Source organism: Temnothorax americanus, unplaced genomic scaffold (genome assembly GCF_048541705.1).
Source record: "Temnothorax americanus isolate GAGA-0224 unplaced genomic scaffold, ASM4854170v1 Scaffold33, whole genome shotgun sequence".
NCBI classification, from domain to species: domain Eukaryota; kingdom Metazoa; phylum Arthropoda; class Insecta; order Hymenoptera; family Formicidae; genus Temnothorax; species Temnothorax americanus.
Window position 1 is genome coordinate 373,345 of NW_027509475.1, and position 23,037 is coordinate 396,381.

The 23,037-nt window shown below is 40.7% G+C and overlaps 1 protein-coding gene and 1 long non-coding RNA gene across 11 annotated transcripts in view; one reads left to right on the plus strand and one right to left on the minus strand.

Annotated features, from left to right (window-relative positions):
- The window catches only part of Scgdelta (sarcoglycan delta), a 305,491-nt gene that overhangs the window by 12,763 nt on the left and 269,691 nt on the right, over positions 1 to 23,037 (minus strand). For all 5 annotated transcript variants that reach the window (XM_077413414.1, XM_077413412.1, XM_077413413.1 and 2 more), the window contains one exon: positions 10,211 to 10,493. In XM_077413414.1, the coding sequence (XP_077269540.1) occupies positions 10,211 to 10,493 (283 nt within the window). The remainder of the gene's footprint in view (positions 1 to 10,210; positions 10,494 to 23,037) is intronic.
- Positions 1 to 23,037, plus strand: part of LOC143901273 (uncharacterized) — a 210,700-nt gene that overhangs the window by 8,124 nt on the left and 179,539 nt on the right. The window lies entirely within an intron of this gene.

The following is a 23,037-nucleotide window of genomic DNA, read 5'->3' on the forward strand; positions in this document are numbered from 1 at the left end:
ATATGCAAACTCGCCATTGCGCCGCCATAAGCGTCGCCGTTCCAAGGAAAATGACCAGTCGCCAGATTTCGCCAAGTACCGGTTGCGCGATCGCGGTTTAAATACTCGGTCATGGAGTTTCCCGGCATCACTTTGGATGCACGTAGTTACGATCGGCGACGAGGGTTCGGCGGGCGGAAAGGGAGATCTCGAGCCACCGGCACTCGATTAGCCAAATCGTTCGGAAAACGATACGATCTTTTTGCCCTCTACTTAACCGTAACCGTAAACCCCAATAGCGTCCGCGCAGAGCGAGCGAGAGCGTGAGGAAGAAATAGAGGGAGACACGATCATACGGGAAGAATGAGAACGAGAAGAAACTCTTCGAGAGATACGGGAACGAGCGAGAAAGAAAGACGAGGTACACACTAAAAAGAAAAAAGTGCGAGCGTGGGGAGAGCGAGCGGAGGAACGAGGAAGAAAGAAAGAAAGAAAAGAGAGAGAGAGAGAGAGGAAGGGAGGAAAAGGAGAGAGGAAGAAAGAGAAAGACAGGAAGGAGGAACCGCGGCTGCATCTGCTTTTTAGAATCGCCAGACGGTCTGGGGGAAACCACCGGAGTCGAGAAGATCGTCCAATCGCGGTGGTGAGAACGAGCGGCAGTAGTAAAAGTAATCTACCGTCAGACAGCTATCATTAAGTCCGAGGCTTTATACCCTTTTTATCTCGTTGTCTGTCGGCCGTTGATAAGGGGATTTAAGCGACAATAAAAAATATCGACCCTTAGCCCTCTCTCGCTGCGCGATCGGGCGCGTGCCTTTTCCCACCTCTCTATCCCCATCGCATAGTTTTTCCGGGGGTGAAAAAAAGGAAAATTTGTGCAATTAACCGGTTGAATTTCTAGTGGCCGAATCGAGCCGAACCGTATTACCCTCATATCGGCGCGATTGGCTGCCGTCGCGAGCATCAAGTATTTATCGTGTCGAAAAAAAATTGCGGATTCGCTCTCGGCGGCGGAAATTGCGCGGTGTGATCGATTAACAGATTTCCGGGCGCGTCGAAATCAATCAGCGCGACGAATTTATATATTTTCGCTTGCTCACGAAAAAACTATCCGCGTCGCGTTATTATCTCGTGCGCTCCGAATTGTTCAGCGTATACATGTCGAGACGCGTGATTTGCGCGACGGGGGTGAGCCAGGGACGGGCGGTGGCGTTTGTCGGTGCATGTAATGAAATCCAAATAACACCCCAGTATAAGCGTATATCATCGTAACGACGCCTCGGCTCGACGTTACTCGGCTGGTCGCCTCGTTCATGAATTAATGTAAAGCGCGTCATATTTACAAGGATTACAAAAGCGTTCCATTTTCGCGCCCCGCTTGCTCTAATCGCGGTTGCTTTTCCGCCGCTCCTCCTGTCGAGATGAGCTTTATCCGAGATAAAACTATTAAATATTTTATTATTTATATTATTCATAAATTTTTCTAGATTATGACGCTTTGAATATATTTCCTATTTTTATCCCTATTTTTCATCCCTAACGTATCTTTTTGCTTTCAAAACCAATATCGTTATATAATTTATAATTGCCTAAATTTCTATCATAACTTTCTTTTGCTTGACCAAACAGTATATATATATATATATATATATATATATATATATATATATATATATATATATATAGATGAATGAGAATTTGAAAATAGAAAAGACGGATATATCTGAGAAAACCGCTTGTAGAATACAACTATAATATTTCGTTTCGTAAATATTTAAAATTGTTCCTTTTTTAAATAACTGAGAGTTAATTGACATGATATCAATTTTTATGATTACTCATATAAAAAAAAAATACGAGTAACAATGAAAAGTGAGCTTTGAGAACCAAACGCGGTTAGTTGTGCGTGAGTTAATGCTCTATGTAATAATTCGTATTAAATTATTGTTACATTAACTCACGCGTACAACTGTCCGCGTGTGACTCTCAAAGCCCACTTTTTCCTGTTATTAGTTAATTTTAATATTGAGAGTTTTTAGTTAGTTAATTATTACTTGCAAAAAAAATAGGAAACTTTCTATCAGTATTATAATTAGAACATTATTTTATATTAGCGTTAAGATATTTATTATCGCTTTATTTTTTAACATTAAGTGTCGTAATATTCTTGTATTTTCAGTCAAGTTTGTTTCGTAAAAATCTCTTTTGAAGTAAGATACATTTGGATATACTCAATTTATTATTTAAATTCCACCGAGAAAAGCAACAGCGAAAATCCAAGAATATATTTTCTATAAATTGTTTTAACATAAATCTACATCCGTATGAAATTTGCTTCAAGGCGTAGTCAGATTTTAACCGCAATGAATTTCGTTCCTGGCAGATGAATAGAAGTCGCTGCATTGAACGCGCGCGCGCCGCGCGCGCCGCGGTCACGTCACTTTGGCGAACCGATTCGCGTGCCACATCTCATTTCGTGGAAGTCGAAAATAGCATTCGGGAAATAAAATGCGCCAGCTTTTAGCTACCCTACAGCTTCCAAAATTTATTTATATTTCCTTTTTATTGAAACTAATTTATATTAGAACTGTGATTCTAAATAGCTAACAAAGGCTCATAAACGTGTAATTAGTATCTGCGGTATCGCATCTCCTGCTTTAAATTATAACGCAATTGCTGGAAGTCGCTATCAAAAATAATAATTGTTAGATCTCTGTGTGTACAGAGCGAGGAGCATATATAGCATTCGCGTGAGTTTGCACGACCGCACCGTTGATGGGTTAACCCACATGTACGTATACTTTTCATGACAAGCAGCCGTATGTTTCGCCTTCTCACATGTATACATTACGTACGTCGCGGTCCGCGCTGCCTGTGATTACACATATGCACGTGTGCCAGTACGTGCGGCCGCGCTAATGCACCTCACGTAATTATCCCGAGCTGGACGACGCTGGGTAGTCTCTCGCCTAACTTCTGTGCCGCGCCGCGAGTAATCCGACTCTGAAACCCTGTCACCGCCTCTTCCTCGGGGGGATCCTCGATGAGATCCCCTCACCGGCCATAACCGAATCCGGTCCAATCCGACTGCCACTTTCCACCCCGTCGCGTTCTCCTTGCACCCGCGACATCGCAATTTCGTGTTATTTTACCGCGCGGCGGCACGAGGATTAAATCGCGGACTTCCCCGCCTGATGCGCCTCGCAGCAGAAGATTAACTTGCTTGTCTCGGCGATAACTTCCAGCCCAGCTCATCATCGACGAATCGACAGGAGGATTACTCGTTGGTCGAAGTATATCGGTCCGGAAGTAAATTCGGGCATCTCGACAACGCGTCAACGGCTATATATTTGCCGATTTTTCGAATAATTGGTTTCTATTTCGGTACGCTGCACATAAAAGAAAATACAATTGCAATCGATATTTAAAAAAAAATGAAATCGAGGAATCTCCTTCTCTTTCTCTGTCTCACAATTGAGTTAAATATCGACTGATTTTTAACTGCATTTATTCGCGCAATAAATGTTAATAGGGAGAGATAATAACGGTATATATACTAACAAGTACAGAAAATCATGTCGCGTAACGAACCATTGCAAAATTTTCTATTCAGATTATTTTTTTTCCTAAGGTAATGAGCAAGAGATTCAATGCGCAGTAGAAGGACTGTTTTATTTATAAAAAAATATATATACATATACGCGCGTATATATATATATATATATATTCTTTTTATGATAATGATAACAATTATATAAAGGGGATTCCGGAGATGAGACACCCTCGAGGCATCATTAATGCTGGCGCGCACTCGTCTCTCTCCTCCGGAATCCTTTCTTATAATATTCCAGTCGTTCCTGAGCGAGTCGCCTCCACCTCCTCTCGAATCGCACTACTTTTTTTTCAGTTTCGATATAAAAATTTATTGTATTTTGCCTCCTCTTATTAACGTTTCGCTACTAAGGTGTAAGCATTCCGGTATAGAAACCGTCGTAGCTTCCCCGTGCACGGACTCCCGGTCAGCCAGCGAGTGCATGTCGCACCACACACATTTCCATGGATTATGCAATACCGAAGAGGAAGCGGGGAGAAAAGGGGGAACCTATAACCCCAATCTGGCATGTGACGTAGGGCTGCGGGATCGGCGGTTCAAAATGGGAAATCGATAAAAACGCCGCGACGGCTGGCGTAATGCGACTGCCGAATTTAAATCTTCGCCACGGCAATTTTTGTGGGACAAATATCGTTTTGTTGACTTTTGGCTCGCGACGAGCGCGACCTCGGCCGCGATCGGCGATATGGAAAACGGAGTTACGACGATAGTAAAACGAGATCTAAATTTATAGTTTATTGCAACTGATTTAAACGGATATACGTGGAATAGATCGTTTTGTAAAAATAGATGTGTCTGTCTTGTAAATTAGATTTTTCGCGATTTGTTTTACTTATTCCGCGATACACCCAAACTAACAATTGTTAGATTTTTGTGGAGATATTTTCTCACACATTTCCGAGTGCCAATTTAAATGGAACAAATGAAACGCGTGTCATTTAAAAGCTTGAAAGCGAAGATGATCAATAAGAGCAATTATTTAAGAGAACATCAATTGATGAAATATGGATCCTTCACAAGAGATTCGTACAGGAGGGTCTCCCGTGGCTTGGCGCGAAATCCCTGGAAACAATAAACTTGTCTGTTCGGTCTTCCACGCGAACCAACCTATAACCGCCACCACTAACGTACTACGGCACTGCTATACGTTCAAAATTCATGGCGCTATACCCGCTATATTGCACTTGCACTTGGTGGCTTGGTGCTATAATGGATATCCTTTAATACTAACACGTTGTACATATGTAACGTATATAGGGTGACCACTCGCGCTTTCACATACACCAAAATATTCGCGTTACGAATTTTTGCCGAAAATCTTTTAGGTGCATAAACGGTGATCGCTATCTTTTCTATTCTTATTCCTTGTACTGAAATAAAAATGTGCAACAAAATCTGCCGTAAACTAGAATTATGATAATATTTAATCTGATCATTTATGCACGTTTAATTTATGTACATTTATTAATTTTGCAATGCAAGAACTTTCTATATTTATTCATTCATGTAAATGTATTAATGAGAATATTATAGGGGAACGTATTATATTATAGATTATATTATACGTATTGATCATCAATATTAATTATAAGTTCTATCTCTGACTTCAAGAATATTAAATATAATTTATTGAAAGAATGTCGATTAAATTTTTAGTGTATTTTCTAATAAAAACCGCTAATTTGATTTCGAAAATATCGGAATGCAATTACTCTATTATTTTAAAATTTCTGCAGAATGCGCTATAATAATAAAAATCTTTTCTCATTTATTTTACTACATATATATGTATATATATATATTTTCTATCTCAAAACTATGAGATTAAAATTAATCCTAGGTTACTATCTTTGCAGAAACATGATTTTTCCGGCTATATAAAAATTTTTCTTTACTTTAGCTTTTACAATTTTTTTTCCTATTATTTATGGTTCCAAAATAAAACTTATATAGCTCGCTTAAGTAAGTTCTGATGTTTTGATTAAAAAAGAAAAAGGTAAAAAAATACTTATGTTTGCCTGAGATATGAACAGATAAAGGTGCTCCTGGTCTCTCAGACTCATGGTACTAACGATATAGATAAAAAATAAGGATAGTAACCTAGAGTTAAAAAAGAATGTCAACTACGCGGCAAATTAATGGAAACATACGTGAACGAACGTACATGTCTTGAGTGGCCAAGTATTCATTTCGAGACACGGATTTCAATTGATTCTGTATGTAAGGGCTTCTGCGAAAGGAGCCACCTTGTATGGATGTGGAGGGCGCGTGTGCAATATGTATCTTCGTAGAGGATGTATATAGGAAGGAATGTATACAGGTGAATTCTCTATAGATACAAGGGTTATAGAGGGTAAGGTCCCGCAAGCGATATTAGGTGGAAGGGGCATCTGTTCGCTATGGCCATGTATGTAAGCCGTTAGTGCCAATATAGTGTCTGTATATCGCTCCGTCCGACATAACGTTTCAGGGTGTATTATATATTGTCCGTAATCGAAGATCTCTCCTAAGACCTCTCCACTTGATATAGGAATCCCGAAAGGAACCCGAAATATTGATACTTCCAAACGACAAAGTGCCTCGTAGGGAAAATCTTTTCGTACCCGTCATAAAAATGCAAACATAATCGATAAGAGTGTACCCAAATGGTACAGTAGCCGAAGATTGCAAATAAAAACGCGGCGATACGTAACGCAAACGCGAAGGAATATTAAAAATTGATGAAGTAAAACCTCGGATGGTGTAAAACGTAAATGATAAATGAAGGAAGTTTCTCAAATTATAAGAAGCTTAGCCGTCGAGATACTTAAAGTTGCGAAAAGATATCAGACGTTTAATTTTCCACTAGAAAAGAAAATTGATTCTAACTTCGTCGAGGGAAGACTATTTTAGGGAAAGCGCGCCTCCGAGATCGTTTCGTATACGATCTCACGAATGAATATGTTGGGGAAATCGTTAGCCATACATGTAACTATTAACCGGTAACATCGATCGCGGCGGAACCAAACTTCATTAATAAAGCGCACCGATCGAGGAGCTCTTATAATTAATTCCGCCGGGGCGAAAGTTTCACAGTTACGAGGGGGCGCGCAACGAGCGAGACGGTTTTCTTAATTGAGAAAAATGATTTAATTTCTTCGCGATATCGTTTGCGGCGGCGGCGGCGGCGGCGGCGGAAGACGAGCAGAAGGAGAACGTCGATCTCGGGGTTGGCCGAGACGGGATAACTCGAGAGTGAAAAGTGGTAGTGGAAGGCAGACCGGAGACTCTCATCAAATATGAATGGTCGGGGTGGATGGATGGATAAAGATGGGGGGGGGGGAGAAGTACGGTGAGCATGAAATATTTCCCGGTCCGGGAGTGCATCGCGGCTTTCACTCGCCTAGGAACACCTCGCGTAGGAGCGGAAAACTTCTAGATGGGTATCAACCGAGTTTCGAGGAGTTCCAGGCTCCCAATTCTACGTAACACTCTGTGACTCGTGGTGTTTCAGCGGCGCTCGTAGCCACCGTGAAGTCGGTTTTTACACGTCATAATGGATACGTATTGCCGAAAACTGCATTTACCTTTTTCGCGATGTGCGCATAATACACATGAAATTCCACGAGAAAAACCAGATGGAGAAATAAAATTTACAAATCTATAATACTTAATTCGCCGAGACACATTTTAATTTTCAATTTTGATTAGCAATTTAATTATTAACGCAGCGTTATTAAAATATTACTCTTTGAAATTTGTCCCCGTATAGCATCTGTGAAAGAAGTTCCAGTTTAAATAGTTCCAAGGCACTTTGTATGACGCTGTAAAATATCGTCGTGTAATTTATGTCATCTCCGGTTGTTCTGTTGAACGTGTCATTTCCACCAGCGTTGTATTCACGTCGCGACTATTGTGTTAAAAAATACAAGAGTATCTTAGTTTCGGATATTCTCTTTCAGTCCTCCCATTTTCTTTACACGCGGTATGAAAAGCGCGAAATTTAACAAGTGTATACACTTTATTCGTTTCATTTCATGTTCTAAAAGATGGCACATTTTAAAACCATCAAAAATACTTCGGATAAAATTTGTATAATCATGTATATCAGTTAATATTCAAAATGTTGTACTATTAAAATTGGTGCCACGTCTTCTACGAATTGTAGAAGATTCTCTCCAAAATAGGTTTAGCCTAAACTGCGCGAAAATAGTACACACGGCGATATAGGCATTACGTTTTATGCAGTTCGATTTATCTGGTCCATCTATCTTTCACACATAAAATTTCATATACATTGCGCTACAAGATTATGTCTTTACGCTGTCACGGAGTGCACGGAGTAGATGAAATTGTCGCGCATAAATCGTATATTTATGTACCACAGCTACTCGATTCGCGGACTTATCGACGAATTTTACATCCGACTTTTTGGAGATGTGTCAGTTATTCGCATCGATTCCCGAACTTCTCGCCGTGAATCGAAATCCTCATAAATCGTCGATCGCAGCGGCCGCGCGCAATAATTAACGCGCCCGAACTCCTAATTGATTGTCTCGCTGATTTACCGAGTCGCACAATTAATCGGACATGAGTTATCGGTGTGAGTATCGGCCGATAAACGAGAGTTTAATTACCGCTACTAATTACGACTTACGACAGATGAAGAAGGGAGAAAGAGGGAGAGAGCGACATATACTAGCCCGAGAAGTTTTCGGCGCGAATCGGCAAATCGAGCGGTATTAACGGGACTGAAGGATGCCTGGAGAAAAAGAGAGAAACAGAGAAAAGAAGAGCCGGAGAAAAACCGGATGGGAGATCAAATGAGAGAATCACTGTGAGAAGATGGGACGTGGAATGGGGATGGGAGAGCGGTAAGGGGTTGTCGATCGTACAAGGAATGGAAGCGAAATAAAACGGAAAAGATAGCAGAAAGAGAAGGAAAGAAAAACAGAAAGAGAGATAAAGAGAGAGAAAGAGAAAGAGAGAGAGAGAGAGAGAGAGAGAGAGAGAGAGAGAGAGGGAGAGAGGAGAGGAAAGGAGAGAATTGGAAGGGTGACGAGGGATGGGAAAGAAGTGGCAGAGACTTACATTTCCCACGGGGTATCCCTGCTGCTCTCGGGCTCCTTACTTACGGATTGATACTCAATTTCCACCGAGTTTAGCCCCCATCGAGGGATCATTGCGCCAGATCGCGGGAGCTCCTTTCGATTTCGAATAAATTCGATAATGGCGAATAGGTAGATGCAGTTGGGCGGGGGCGCGAGACGGATACGAGGGTTGGAGAGTCTCGCAATCGTTTTTGCCTTAATCGAGCGGACTAGGCGCCAGCTAAGCGTCCACGAATCCCAATGCCATATTGTTGCATCCGCTCGAATACGTAGGAATGACGATTCGCAGGAGCGAAAACGCCAGTATTGGGCGATAAAGTGGATTGAAAGGATTTATGCGAATCTGTGGTCTCTGCGCGTAACTCGAATTGGATGTGTTACAAGATTTTTCAAATTTTAAGTGAACAATGCACCTCACAATCATCTTGTATAATACAATCAATTGTATAGATTTATACAATGAGATGCATTCTTCCAGTTTTCAATTTTAAATAAATTATACTGATGAAATAGAACAATTAATTTATTTGTTGCCGAGATGTTTAATGTTAAATACATAATTAACAAAAGAATCTCATTGTCAGCTAAAATTCACAATATCAAAATTAACACGTTACACACGATATATACGTATGACTTTTTGTTCGATCTGAAATCGCCAAACGTGTCCCACTAACTTAGGAAAATCGTATCCTTTCGAGAGCCAGGACGCGCACGACACAGACATTTACATCGAAACGACCTTTACATTACAGCCATTATCGCAATCAAGAAGTTGGTACGGCGGGCCGCGTTTCTCCGGGATTGCGAAGAGCGCAAGGAGAACGCTCGAACGCCGCCCCGACTTACTTACTAATGAACTCTGGTCGATTCCGGGGACGGGTAATTGTAACGCGTCCGAATTAAGTCCGGAGGAAGAAGAAGTATGAAGTGCAAACGACAATTTTCCACGACGAATATAGCAACGGCGCCGATGTAACAGTTCCGGCAATTACGGCGAATTAACCACATTATATTAACCACATTCGCGCCTCGCATTAGTCGCATTCTCCTCGTCGCCGTTCTCAAAGTGATGTACCCCGATCGCACACCGCGCTTCGTACGATCCGACACCTTCGTCGAGGCCTGTTATTCGGGCTCAGGAACTCGTGCGAAACTAATTCCAAGCCGCAAGAAGGAAGACGACTTTAATGACTGTCGAAAGTTACACACGTCCTTATGCAGATCAAACTTGGCGGAGACTCTAATCGGAAGGAATCATTCTGGACCGGAGTGCGTTTCGGCGTTTTCATAGTGCGCGACGTATATTTTTTCTCATATTCTCCACATATTTATCAAGAGACTTACAAGACGTATGAAATTTTCGGATAGGCGAAATTTAGCTATCACATTTCTGATGCCTTCTCAAATTTTTTTTTATTAAACAAATTATGAACAATGGTAGTGAACGTATGATCTCATAATAATGATTAACGATTCGTACGATAATATGATCTCACTAATTTATGGAATATAATAATTAACTTACGGAACTAAATCCCATGACTTTAAGAAGCCAGACGGTGAGGGCGAGGTTGAGAATGACGATGACCATAAGGGTTAACACGAGAGAATAGAGACATTTTTTCCTCCAGCCGTAGACCCCTAATCTGAAGCCACTTTTACATGGCGTGGTACCGGAAGCGCGCTCCTCCAAGATAGAAGATGCCGTTCTCGAAGATGATCCCGCTGTTTGCCGTGCTCCACCGCGCCGACTTGCACTACTAGAAGTGCAGGGCTCGTCGGACCACCTTCCTTGGCCCCTGGACATCCTGAAAAATAAAAAAATAATCTAGGTTTAACATCGAGATGTACATCGAAAAATTTGTGTTCTTAATAACACTTTTGATTTTTGTCTAAAAAGGATTAATAATTAAATTAAATATAAGTAATTAATTTACGCTGATCTGACTTTTGGAAGAAAAATTGATTAGGATCCCCCGCAATTATAAGAAATTATGACAAGTGAATGTATAACCCTCTCGAATTAATTGAAAGCAATCTGTTTTTCCGATTAAGCAATTGAGAATTTATTCTGGATACTTTGTTTTTCACTCTCTCTCCCTATGAATACCTTTATGAACGTTTTCGTGCGCTACAAGCGATTTCACGCCGTAAATTGGCAGATTACGGTTACGAGATACAAACGAGATGCGTGTTATAGCTACAGGTCGTTACACCGGCACCGTGCAGTTGCGAGCCATTAATAAGACTACAATTACGAGGCTGTTCTTTCTGCCGTGATCATTTATCAACGGTTTATACCTCATTCTTGAACACCGGCTGCGCGAAATTGTGTTCAGGGGAGGCGAAAGGCGAAACGCGTCACGAAAGACAGATCTTCCGGTTTTTTCCTCCGTTCCAACAACGTGAGATACTTTATATCAGATGTGCACGGCCTGTAAAGATATAGACTCGCCGAAGATCATTTCGCGAAGTCTTCCCTCGAACTGATAATTTCGTCAATTCGCCACTATCGGCCGCGCGACTAACGGAAATTTTTTTACGGGAATCCCCAAGCTCTTTTATATTACAAATTAAATTATCGAGAAAAAAAAGATACGATTAATAGTCATATTCGTATATAACAATATTACAGCGGAAAAAATGCATTCGGGATATATTAAATTGATTATGCATTTGGAGGACATTTGCATATCAATGCAATTCATTTTCGTCGGCCGTCCCCTTCTTCGTAAAATAAATCTGCTGACTTTTACAACATGACGAAATCAACATTACACCTTGAATCGCTCACGTACATCATATCGCGATCGTCCCTCGTATTAATTATAAAGAAACTAGGTTCGTTGACTGTCAAAATGATAAATTCTTATCACTTTAAGATTCTCTCTTTCACAAATTTATATTTTAATATCTCCTCGCATTAATGAAAAAAGATAGGTTTGCTATAACTTTAATAATTCGATGACAGAACTTTTATATTTTAAATATTAATATATATCCCCCCAAAGATATATACTCTTTAAGTATAAATATATTTCATAGTTTTAAAGTTTCCAAACTGGCGACAAGATTATTTGTTACGTGCAACATCAACCGTTTAGAAGAATAATTTAATTATAATTTGTATAGATCAATCTTTAAACAAGCTTACGACATCATTAAGTCGTTAAATCAGTCTTGTAGTGAAATAATAATAGCTCAGAAGCGAAGTAACTTGATTACGATATAGAAGTTAATATACGATTCTGCATTTTTATCGGATATGCGTCCGCAACGAGAGAATCACGGAGACATAGAGATGGAATACGAAACAACGCGAACGAAAGGGAATGAGATAGAACGGGAACTTATGCAAAGCTGGCCGCAAAATGCCTGACGTAACTTTCCTACCTAATCCTAGAGTCGTAAGACTTTGGAGAGAAGGAGGATCCTCCCCATTCTCGCTTTTCAAGTCCGCGAACCACCTTCCGCTTTTCTGCTTATCCGTTTTTATTATTTTCGTTACGGAATGAGAAGTGTTAGTACGAAGCTGAAAGAACAGTAGGGAGAAGAGGAGAGGAGGAAGAGGAGAAGATCGGCGATGCTGCAAGGAGTGAGAGCTAAAATATTCAATGCCGACCTTCCATCCTCTTGTGGATAATTATGCCTCTCGCGGGTATAAAGAGCTCGGTAGCTCGAATCTAAAAGCACTGGAGATAAACCAGCGCGAGAAGAGCGGCACGCGGTCGCTGGCTGTTCCAATTTCCCGACGCGGTCGTGCGATTCTCGACCAAGCTGATCTCTTCTCGATGCCTATAGCATTCTAGTAATTTTTTCCTATCAAGAGATACACTCGTTTCGCATTGATTTTGTACTTTTCGCCACGATTAGCAGTGGATATGTTATCTATTAATTAGTTCTCAATAATAAATTAATGACGGTTATGATTTATGCAATCTCTCGATCGTTAATCTCTTGATCGCTAGGCTTTCTAATTTTTTGCGAGAGAAAAGTTACTTTTTTGAGTAAAAAAAATACAAGGAAACGATTTAACGTTGGGTTTATCTTGACATGAAATTCTCTCATTAGAACCGCCGTAAAAGTTACAAATGAATTTCGCGATATCGTAAATCCGACTTAAAGAAAAGAAGGAGACTAATCAGGTCATGTGCTCTTTTACACAACGAGTGAGGGAGCACCGAAAGTGTAAATTTATTTAACGCCCCTTGCATATCTTTCTTTTTAAGTGTCCGCGGGGGCGCAAAGAAGGTGGGGGATACAGCGCCAGAAAATGAGCATTATGAATTCAGGCTTCGAGGCACAATTATAACGCGGAAATATTTCATGGGCCATAAATAGCGCGTTGGACGTATGTTAAACGTTCGCCGGAACTTTTGACGTAACGCTAAGTTAGCGCAGCGACCATTATTTCGCAGTCCGGAGCAGAAAATGCATTATAAGTTAAGGAATTACTACTGCGCTACGATAATGCGCGGGGTAGCGTAAGAATTTTTCGAGAATTCGCGCTGCTCGCACGTGTGTGTTTCATCACGAATCGCTTTTCACACAATTTTGAAATTATCAACGAGATCTAAATCGAGTGTTAAGAATTGATGCTTTAGCGCGAGATATAATTATCAGACACTGACTCTTATTTCTTCAATTCGAAGGACGTGTTTCTGGGTGACATGAAGTGTGAAAGCCGGACGCAGCCACATACAGCGCGAAATATACGACGCGGAAATACGCACCACTAGACAGTTTACTTTTGACGACGAACAATGGCTAGCTTAATAAAATGTACGGTACGTACAATTACGGATATCATTTATTTCGCGCGGGTGACAACGATGGATTACAACGGCAACCGCAATTTAGATTCTTTGCTGCTGCGATCTCGGTGAGACTCGCCGCGCGGGATAGATTTATTTCCCGCTTTAAGCGCCTAAAAGCCCCTTCCCGGATGCAGATAGGGACGTTGAATGAATTAATCCATACCACATTTGGGTGGTTGTAGGAGTGTTTAAACGGGGGCGGGAGCCCCGCCGGGGGGCGGCGGTGGATGGAGGCCCGCTTGTACAGCAACCGTTGTTTAAATCGTAAGCCGAGCTTAAATTGTCTGCCATCCAATCCTAGGTTTGCGCTTGACTCAAGTTGCAGGCAGGTATAACTCGGCGTTATAACCGGCAGGAAGCATTATGGCCACCATTGTTCACTAATATCCCGCTTCCCGTGTTACCCAAGTTGTTTCTAGGGCGCCGATGACAGCTCTTGCGCCGCTCGCACGGTTGCGGGACGCAACAAGCAATAATATGTGAAAGGCCAAGCACGTTGTTTTAATAAATAGAACTCGGGCACGTATAATTGCGACTTTAAAAAAATTCTAATTTGTCTTAATGAAGCGCTAAAAGTAACATGAGATATATATATATATATATATATATATATATATATTAAATGCGATGGAAAAATTAATATCAAATGTTAAGGTTGCTCAATATAAACTTTTATACTCAATCTTCTTCTAAAAAAGAAAACTTTTATAATATATTAAAAGTGGTTGGAATTAAAAATGATTCTCACTTATTTATTCCAATTTCCGCTGATAATAGTATTAGTCAGAGAAAATACAATTTTTTCTGATCTAATTAATTATTAAAAAGCCTTTAACTAAATAAAAATAGAAGAAATAAAGTATAAATGAAACGAAAAATCGTTTATTCTTTTACATTCTCATCAATAAAAATATGTCAAATATGTGGATGTCGAATGCGGTTGTTTGAATGAAAGCTAAATCCTTCTTTGAAAAGGCAAAGTAGATAGATGTATTTGTCGATGAATCCAAGTTCGATAGCCTATACTCGACTCGAAATGTTGATCTCTCTGCAAGCTTCTTCGAACCAAGAGTGAATGCAAGCAGATTTGACTTTGCGACGATGACTGACAAGACGATTTTAGACATACGCGTATGAAAGGCAGAATCGAAATTTTTTGCAATTACGAGAAACGAGAAAATTATAATGTATGTAGTAATTAGTAATTCTTTTAATTATAGCTTTGAAACTTTTTATAACTTTTGGCAATTACATTCATTAATATTTTTCTTTTATTTATGTTTGATAATTAAACTCATGTTCATATTTCCATATGTAAACATATCGTCAATAAAAAACAATTTATTACAAATTGCTTATAGTTCTAGGAGGCATCTGATCTATTTTCTGGAACTTCTTTTCAAAATTTCATGCGTTAAATTCTTTGCGAAACAATCCATGTGTTTGAATTCCCAAACACCATAGAGCTAATGTACGCGGTTACACGCACAATAGCGCATACGGACACGACGGAACAGCCTGACATGACAGAGGACCTGCTTCTGCCACATCAAATCAAGACATCTCTCTACGCGGATCGGCGGATTATCCCTCTAGATAGGATTAAGATTCACGTAGCCGTTTGCGAGAACACAAGGGGCACGCAGATCGAGGGATACATGCCGAAACGAACACGGTTAATTATTTTCTCGCAGCGTATCAGTGTCGAGAAGCCGCGGGTTTATCGGGTAGTTAGTCGATCACCGCACCCTTGCGGTCTTTTAGCAAGTGGGGGGTTTAATTGGACGGTTCTAAGAGGACGGTTTGACTTCTACATCGTTGATAATCCTCCCAGATGGCCGCGCCAAGCCCGCAAACTAAACACAGTTCAACCCGGATGGTCACTAATAGACTCGCAGCACTCGAACACACCGCCTTTTTACGTTTGCACGCCTTCTTTTTCTCCCTCTTCTCCTATTCTTCGGCGTATTGCTTTTCCCATTCTTTTCTTCCGCTATTGCTCGGCAATTTCCATGAAAAATGTCGGAGGTGTATGGTTGCGTTATATCGCAAACGCCTTTGAATATATGACGACGTGACTGTAGGGCGTACATCGCGGAAATTGCAAGCCCTTCCCATTAACCTTTCTGCCGACTCTTTTCGATTTTACCGCGCCACGCGACTTATTGGAATAAAATTGAATCGGCGAACGTAGCGCGACACAATGAGTCATTTCTCGCCTCGTGTCAAACAAAAGTGAGGCGTATCTCGCGTTTCAAGCGTCGTCATTATGTGCTACATTATACGAGCGCTCCTTTCTTCTCGACGTGTTTTTGCGACTTGATAGGCAGTTATTTATTTTTTTTCTCTTGTGCAGGGCATCATTTCATATTTAATTATATAATATTGAATAATAGAAATGGACGATTTTAAAAATTTCCATAAACGTTGAGCACGTTCCATCAGCACCAATGGACGGAGGACGGTTGGAAATTTCAAGCACCAACTCGACACGAAAAGACAGAGAGATCGCACCCGAGATCGGACGGAAAAAGAGAGCGCAACGTTCTCGAATCAGGACATTAAAGATCCGGATATTTCCCGAGGGTCGCGCGAAACCTCTTGAGGGAGGTCAGTTATTGGCCGCGCAATTCAATCAAATGATCAAACATCGAAGGCCCTCTCATACCCCTACACAAAGAATAACTCGGAAATCATAACGGCCGCCTCCTCCCTTGATCCGTCGTTATTTCCAAAACACGTTTTCACAAATTCGTGCCAAGTCGAAGGACAAATCACATTTCCGGGGAATTCCCTTCAAGGGAATAATAGAAAATTGTTTGAGAAAAATCTCGCCTTTTTTTCTTGCAGTCACGCGAATCTCGCAAATTCGCGAGTTCGCAACTCGCGAGCGTTTCCACAAATACCGCTTCGAAAATTCGGGATATCGGGCCGGACTGCGAGAAAAGTAATTGAAGTAACGGATTACGGGTTACCTACGGCTAATTAAAGCCGACATGGTGCGCGGCCGCGCATCGTAATGAAGCACGCGTGAGAGATTCCGCGGAGTACGTAATGTCGGTAATTTGCGCTCGCGGCGGCCATTAGCGGTGGTAATTTGCAACGAAAATAAATACTTTATTTCGTTTGCCGGCCTGCCTTCGCGCCACCCATACTACGCAGAGCCGGGGACACGACGCGGTCAGCGCGCGTTAATAAATTTGACGCGTGAAAGGGCGAAAGCAGGAACGTTGCGCTTAATGCGCAGATAGGCATTTATGAGCTATAATCATTCGGGAATCATCGATTTATCCTTCGAACGGCCGACGAAGTAAATTAAAAGAGCATGCAGGTGCGCCGATTATTAACGCCCGTTACCGCGTTTCTCGCTGAATACAGTTAGCTGTGTGTGTGTCGTTAACATCAATCATCGTCATTGGCGTTTCACCCCCCAGTTACACGACGTTGACGAGACACGACACGGCATTAATACCGCGTAACATCTTGCGGGCGTTGTACGCACCTCGCCACGCTGCAAATCTATGCTCGCGAAATAATATCGCGGCTCGCTGTCGTGATATTTCTTACGTAGCTCGCAAATCCTATATAACACTCGACCAGTATTTATCAATTATTTAGAAATAGAAGATCAGAAGGATTTACTTTTTGTCCGTATAGAATAATACAAAGTTGTTCAAAAAGTAAATATTTCATTTTTTTTCTTTGCATGATCGCATTTTATTCGCGTTACATGGATCGGAAGTATTTTATTCCGGTAAAATAGGAAAAATTAAAATTATTGAATAATAGTTAATTGAAAAGTGTGAATTATCGATGATTAATACGAATTATCTCTTTCGAGAGTTTAATATCTGAAACGTCTCTCATCGCGATTTTTTTTCCATGTGAAGTTAAATCAAAAGAACTTTCAATTGTGTCTACGGATGCTATTGCTGTCCCAAGTAATCCCACATTAGCCTAGTTATCAGCAAAATGTTTCGAAGCCATCCCAGTAGAAGAGTTTCCGGACGCCCCGCTTCTTCTCCCGTCGTTTTCTCTTCTTTCTCTCTCACTTTCTGGCTCCATTACACCCTCACTTTGGCTGCTTACCAGAATCACTTCGAGAGACTCCCGGTATTTTCGTACCGCTCCGGTTCAACAGTCTCAACGACCCTAAGCCGCTACTCCTATTTTTCTGGTCGAGATAGAGTGGATATAAACAAAAGTCCGATAAAGATTTTAGTGCCACGAGCAATTTTAAACGACAGGGATTTATTTTTACATATCTATATCTCTCTCAGTTTCGATTCACTTCCGTTCACTGTGTCAAAAAGGTATACAATTTTAAAGTAAAACTCAAGTGAGGCCTTGTCAATTTTCAAATTACAAGAAAATACTTCTGTGATTTCGACACAATAAAAAAACATTTTGAATATTTGATTTATAAATCCTGTCACGTTAAAACGCGAAATACAAAATACCTGTCATCATACAAGTTATTTTTAATAGTTTATTTGCGCAGAATGCCGCAATTTCAAGTAAATATTTGATGGATTAATTCATCCGCCACAGGTGAAAAATATTTGCTGGTGAAAGTTTAATCTCATGGCCACAGAAATAGTTAGATCATCCACGGAGAGTGGAGGAATGTTTAATGTTACCTACATAAAAATACACACATGTATCGTTGTATTCCTGGTTTAAATCAAATAACCCCAATAGAATTTTTCTTTAATAAAACATGACTTTCTCCGTTGTTTTCGTGAATGTCGATAATGGTACTGATGGCTATCTGTATACATATTTCACCATTCAATGCCGTATGTACATATATAGCCCGCTATTTACGGGTAAAATTATTTTTAGCGTAAAATTTTAGCTCCAGGGCTCCATCGACGTATACATTCTCCGGGTTATCTCGACGCACTTAATTATTTCGCGAGATTATCGCATTAGGTAGCATGCATTCAAGGTAGTAAGAGCATTAGTTCTCGTTCTTGTCTCGTTTATCCCCGACATGCGGGCGGACGCTCTCGTTCTGGATGGCTCAAAATGACTTTACGTCGATAACGTTGACAGATCGAAAGATAATGAAAGCATTAATACTCCTTGGCTCCCACAGCTATCTATTCATCTATTTGCTTTCGTTTAATATCAGCACATTCACATCTAGATAATACATACGCTATTAATCTACTCTTTTTTGATCTACGCTAATCATTACTTGATAATATCAACCGTCGTGCTTATTTGAGAATTATTATTAAACGCGAAATACCAAAGCGAGGTTTGTAAAAGCATTATGTAAAATAGTAAGAAAAACAGTTTTTATTCGGCTATTCACATATAGATTCTGATTAGAAAAAAATATATAATTTTATTTATTAGTTTGTTAATTAAATACGCGCGTGCGAAATAAAATTACATTTGCGCAACGAAATTTGCAAATACTTAAAAAAAATTCGTGAAGAAAACACGCGCTGGAGAAAAACAGAGCAAAGGTTATTGACGCAAGAACGGCACGTTTCTACGAGTCCGAGGAAATCGGTTTAGAAACCGGAAGGGAACCGCTTTGATCGCGTTACCGGCTCGATCTCACGGATTATAGTCGATCTCCTTCTCCCCTTTTTCGCTTTTTATCTTCTTTCCCATCTCTTATCCGTGTACGGTCTTCTCTCCAAACTCGATATTTCTACTTCAACCCTAACCTGGCTCAAGAAAACCCTCATTGCAGCTTGACTTACCTCGTAAAAGGATTTGCGGCAAATCTTCTTGAATTTGACTCGACTTTTTGTGCAATGAATATTAACACGAGCTTTTTAAATATCATCTACATTAATAAAGTCCATTTTAAATAATCTATAATTTACGTTAAAATTAAGATAAAATTTTAATTTTATATATCCTGTATTTTTATGTGTATGTGTGCATATTAATATATATTTTGTGTATATTTTGATTCTTCCAAATTTTTCGTATTATTATATTTTCATAAAATTATAAATTGATAAAATTATACCATAAATTTTAACACAAATTATAGATTATCTGAAGCAGTCTGCAAAAATAAATTTACAGTATATACTAAACTCGTTTTTATGTTATACAGAATGTTCACGCGCGCGTTATAAGTCTGATAGGAGAGAACATCTTATTTTTCGGGGCGTGTTATTTTCTTATCACGAGAAAAAAGCGGCGGGAAATTTCGGGGACTATAGTTTGCAGGCGATATAATGAATTTTCGGCTCACGCTATATTTCTCACGGCGGGGACATTCGCGAAATCCCACTGTAGGCCATCTATCTACAGCATTTGACAAACGAAAGGCAACGTCTCCGGGCGGAGACAGCAAGATATCTTCGCTGACTTTTGCCTTTGGTGTCGTTGACATTTCCCATCGGGCCAGCGGGGCTTGGCATTTCTACCCCGAGACCGCAAAGGCGCATCTTCGAACGAACGACCCCGACTCGACATTCACTTTATATGCGCGAGTGTATGCCGCTACTTGATACCCAACGCGCACCGAAACACACTGCGAGTGTTGAGATATACATATTGAAATAAAACAGATGACGCACTTCGTTGCCCATTAATATTCAAATTCTTTTTCACAGAATTGAATTTAAAATATTTCCATTTAATTGATTTTTATCGCCGGAATTGATAGCGAGGAATCATTATTTCCGAGGGGAATAAAGTAAATCACATCGAATTACTGATTTATGCGAATTCTGAGGTAAATTATACAGATCAATTATGTCTGAATAGCGAAGTCTCCAAAAGTTGACGAATTCACGATCTCTCTCGCGTATCGATATTCGTAATCAAAATATTTTTGCATTTATTGTGTACAGAACTCTGGCAGCTAACACACTTCGCGAGCCACACGTCCATCGCTTTACGGTCGATTTTAAATTCATTTGAAACGTGGAAATAAAAATCTCGCTCAACGCGCAGGTCGACCTCGTTCCTACCGCACGTTTTCTTCAGTACACCAAAATACGTGGAATGGAAAAACAGCAGAATATTTTTCATGCTACATGTCGATCAGAATAGGCATTTGTATTCATGCCGAGCTCGCAATATATATTTCCGAAATATTACTTCAGGAGCGAAATATTGATTCTTGCCGCGAATATATAAGTTATCGCGAGATAGATATTAATCGTGGCTTTTTTTGTTATTTATATGCTTTCGCGTGAGATGATGATTAACTCATATCCTCGAATAATATCTCGCATACGTCTGGATTCGCATATACACCCGGAATCTCCGTCGTAAACGCTATCTGAGCAAGTCTAATGGACAGTATATGGTCACGGCACATATGCACACGTATAAAGTTAAGAACGTTAGATAGGATATATGCGTGCACATAGCGGTAATAATTAAACTTCAGTACGGGCTTTGTGTAGCCGCGACGTAATGCATCTCGAAATCGTAGAACAGCATCAGTTCCGGCCGCGTATCGCGAGTTGTATAGCTGCATGTCGGGCTATAAACCAACACGTATACGATACGGCAGTTAAGGCCGCTAGATAAGTCACCCAGTATCCTCCGTGGATCCTTAAAATTTCAATTAACTTTCGTACACGATATTAAAGTCTCCGGATACGGAGAAGAATTGTAGCGCAACATTCGTTTCCAAAGAGAGAATCGTAAGAATGATTAAAAATACTTCTAGGATTGTACAAAAGATTATCTATTAAAGGAACAGAATAAACCAGCCAGATTTTTCCCAGCCATTATGTGACGCTAAAGAAAGCACATTTTATTTATATATACTGAAAACAAGTAATTATTAATTGCTACAAGGATAAAAATCACGGCATTGAATTACGAATCGACACGTTATCTCGATTCCAACGGCACAGCATTTTTATGATGATCGAACGTCTACATTATCGCAAATAATAGGTCGTGAGAGTTTGATATGGCGTGACGCACGTCGCCGCTTTTTCACGCGAGCGCGTTTTATTAATTTTCTCCTTGTTAGAATTTATATCTTTAATCATAGTTCTCGATCATCGTGGTTCGCCCGTAGTAACACTGCGGACGGGGTCTCGCCATCCCGCTGAATTATTTCTCGGAAGGATCATATTTCTTGCCGCATACGCTGCATTTCAATTGGTCCGCCTTGTACGCGTTACCTCGAAACTTTCGCGGTTTTCATCGTGCATTTTATTACGGCGCATCGCGCGCATTCTATCTTGCCCGGGTATTAAAATAACACCCCTCCACTCTTTCGCGCGGCCGCCGCAACTGGTAATACAACTCTTTCCCGAAGGTGTGCGAATACATAATGCATCTTGAGTAAATGCCTTCCGCAAATTGCGAAGGCGCGGAGGGAATCCGATTACTTGCTGATTAAAACGCGTTAATGTTTTCGCCGCTGATAATTAATTGTTAAAAAAAAAAATTCGTATTGAGAGTTCGTCTAAGGGCACGTCGTATATATATATTTCAGGCTTTAGCTCTATAGTTTGTACGCCACAAGTTATCCCAGATAGCACTAATTTTCCTCATTTTCCCGATGAAACGTGTTTTACGTAACGGTCCGCTCGGGTTCCTGCGGGAGCCCTTAAGAGAGGTGAGCGCAACAACGGGACCTAGCGAGGGCGAAACCGAAGACAGAGAGTGGAAGGACATTTTCCTCGGGCCGATGCACGTGGGATTTTCTGTGACCTAGGGGCCTCCTACATCCTGTTTTCTTCTCACGTCGCCGCTCGCGCACCTGCTGCGGCCGACCCTCAGAGTTTCGGTATCAATGAAAATGACGTGTTGTATCTATCACCACGTACATCCCGATACATCGATCAGGACATCCCCCGGTCTGCGGGTTGCAAATAAAACGGTTACGTAAAGAGAAGATCGGTCAAGCTGCCTGTCTTCAGAATTTCCGCTCTAAGAAGTACACTCTACTTTCCAGGATAAACCGACTCATTTGTTTTCTTTATAACGTCTCTCATGCAACCGTGAAAAATGCCCCGCGTCGCTTCGGGCCCGCGGGATAAATTCTTTGTTTATCCACGTTGTTCATCAAAGCCTGTCTCTAATTAACGGCGCGAACATTTTTTTCATGAGTACGCTACGTAAACAAATTTTTACACGTATGCTTTTTGCGTAATATTAACAGTACTCATAATGGCGATTACGTGTCCATTAGAGACTGTTAAATTTGAATATTTGTTTAAACTTGCGACCTTTCATGATGCGATGTAATTATCATTATCACCGTGTGCAAATAAAATCGAGAAATAAAAACAGGTTGTTTTTTCACGTATAATTAAAATATGTTATCGTTAATGGACCGCCGACCAATTTTTCCATTTTGAAGTGGTTTCTTCTGCCTCTGCTTTGAATCGCACGTGTTATCATTCCGCAAAGTCCACGCAAATCTCGGCGTAGCCGTCAACGCGCCGTCTGCCGTCTTGTTCCCAAAGTCAGCACCCTATGGTGGTCCCTCTCCCCTTGACGGGGGTTGAATTTATAACGAGTGCTGCCGAATTTATGAGACGGTCTTTTCCCGAACGGGGTGTGCGAGGCAACGGGGGTT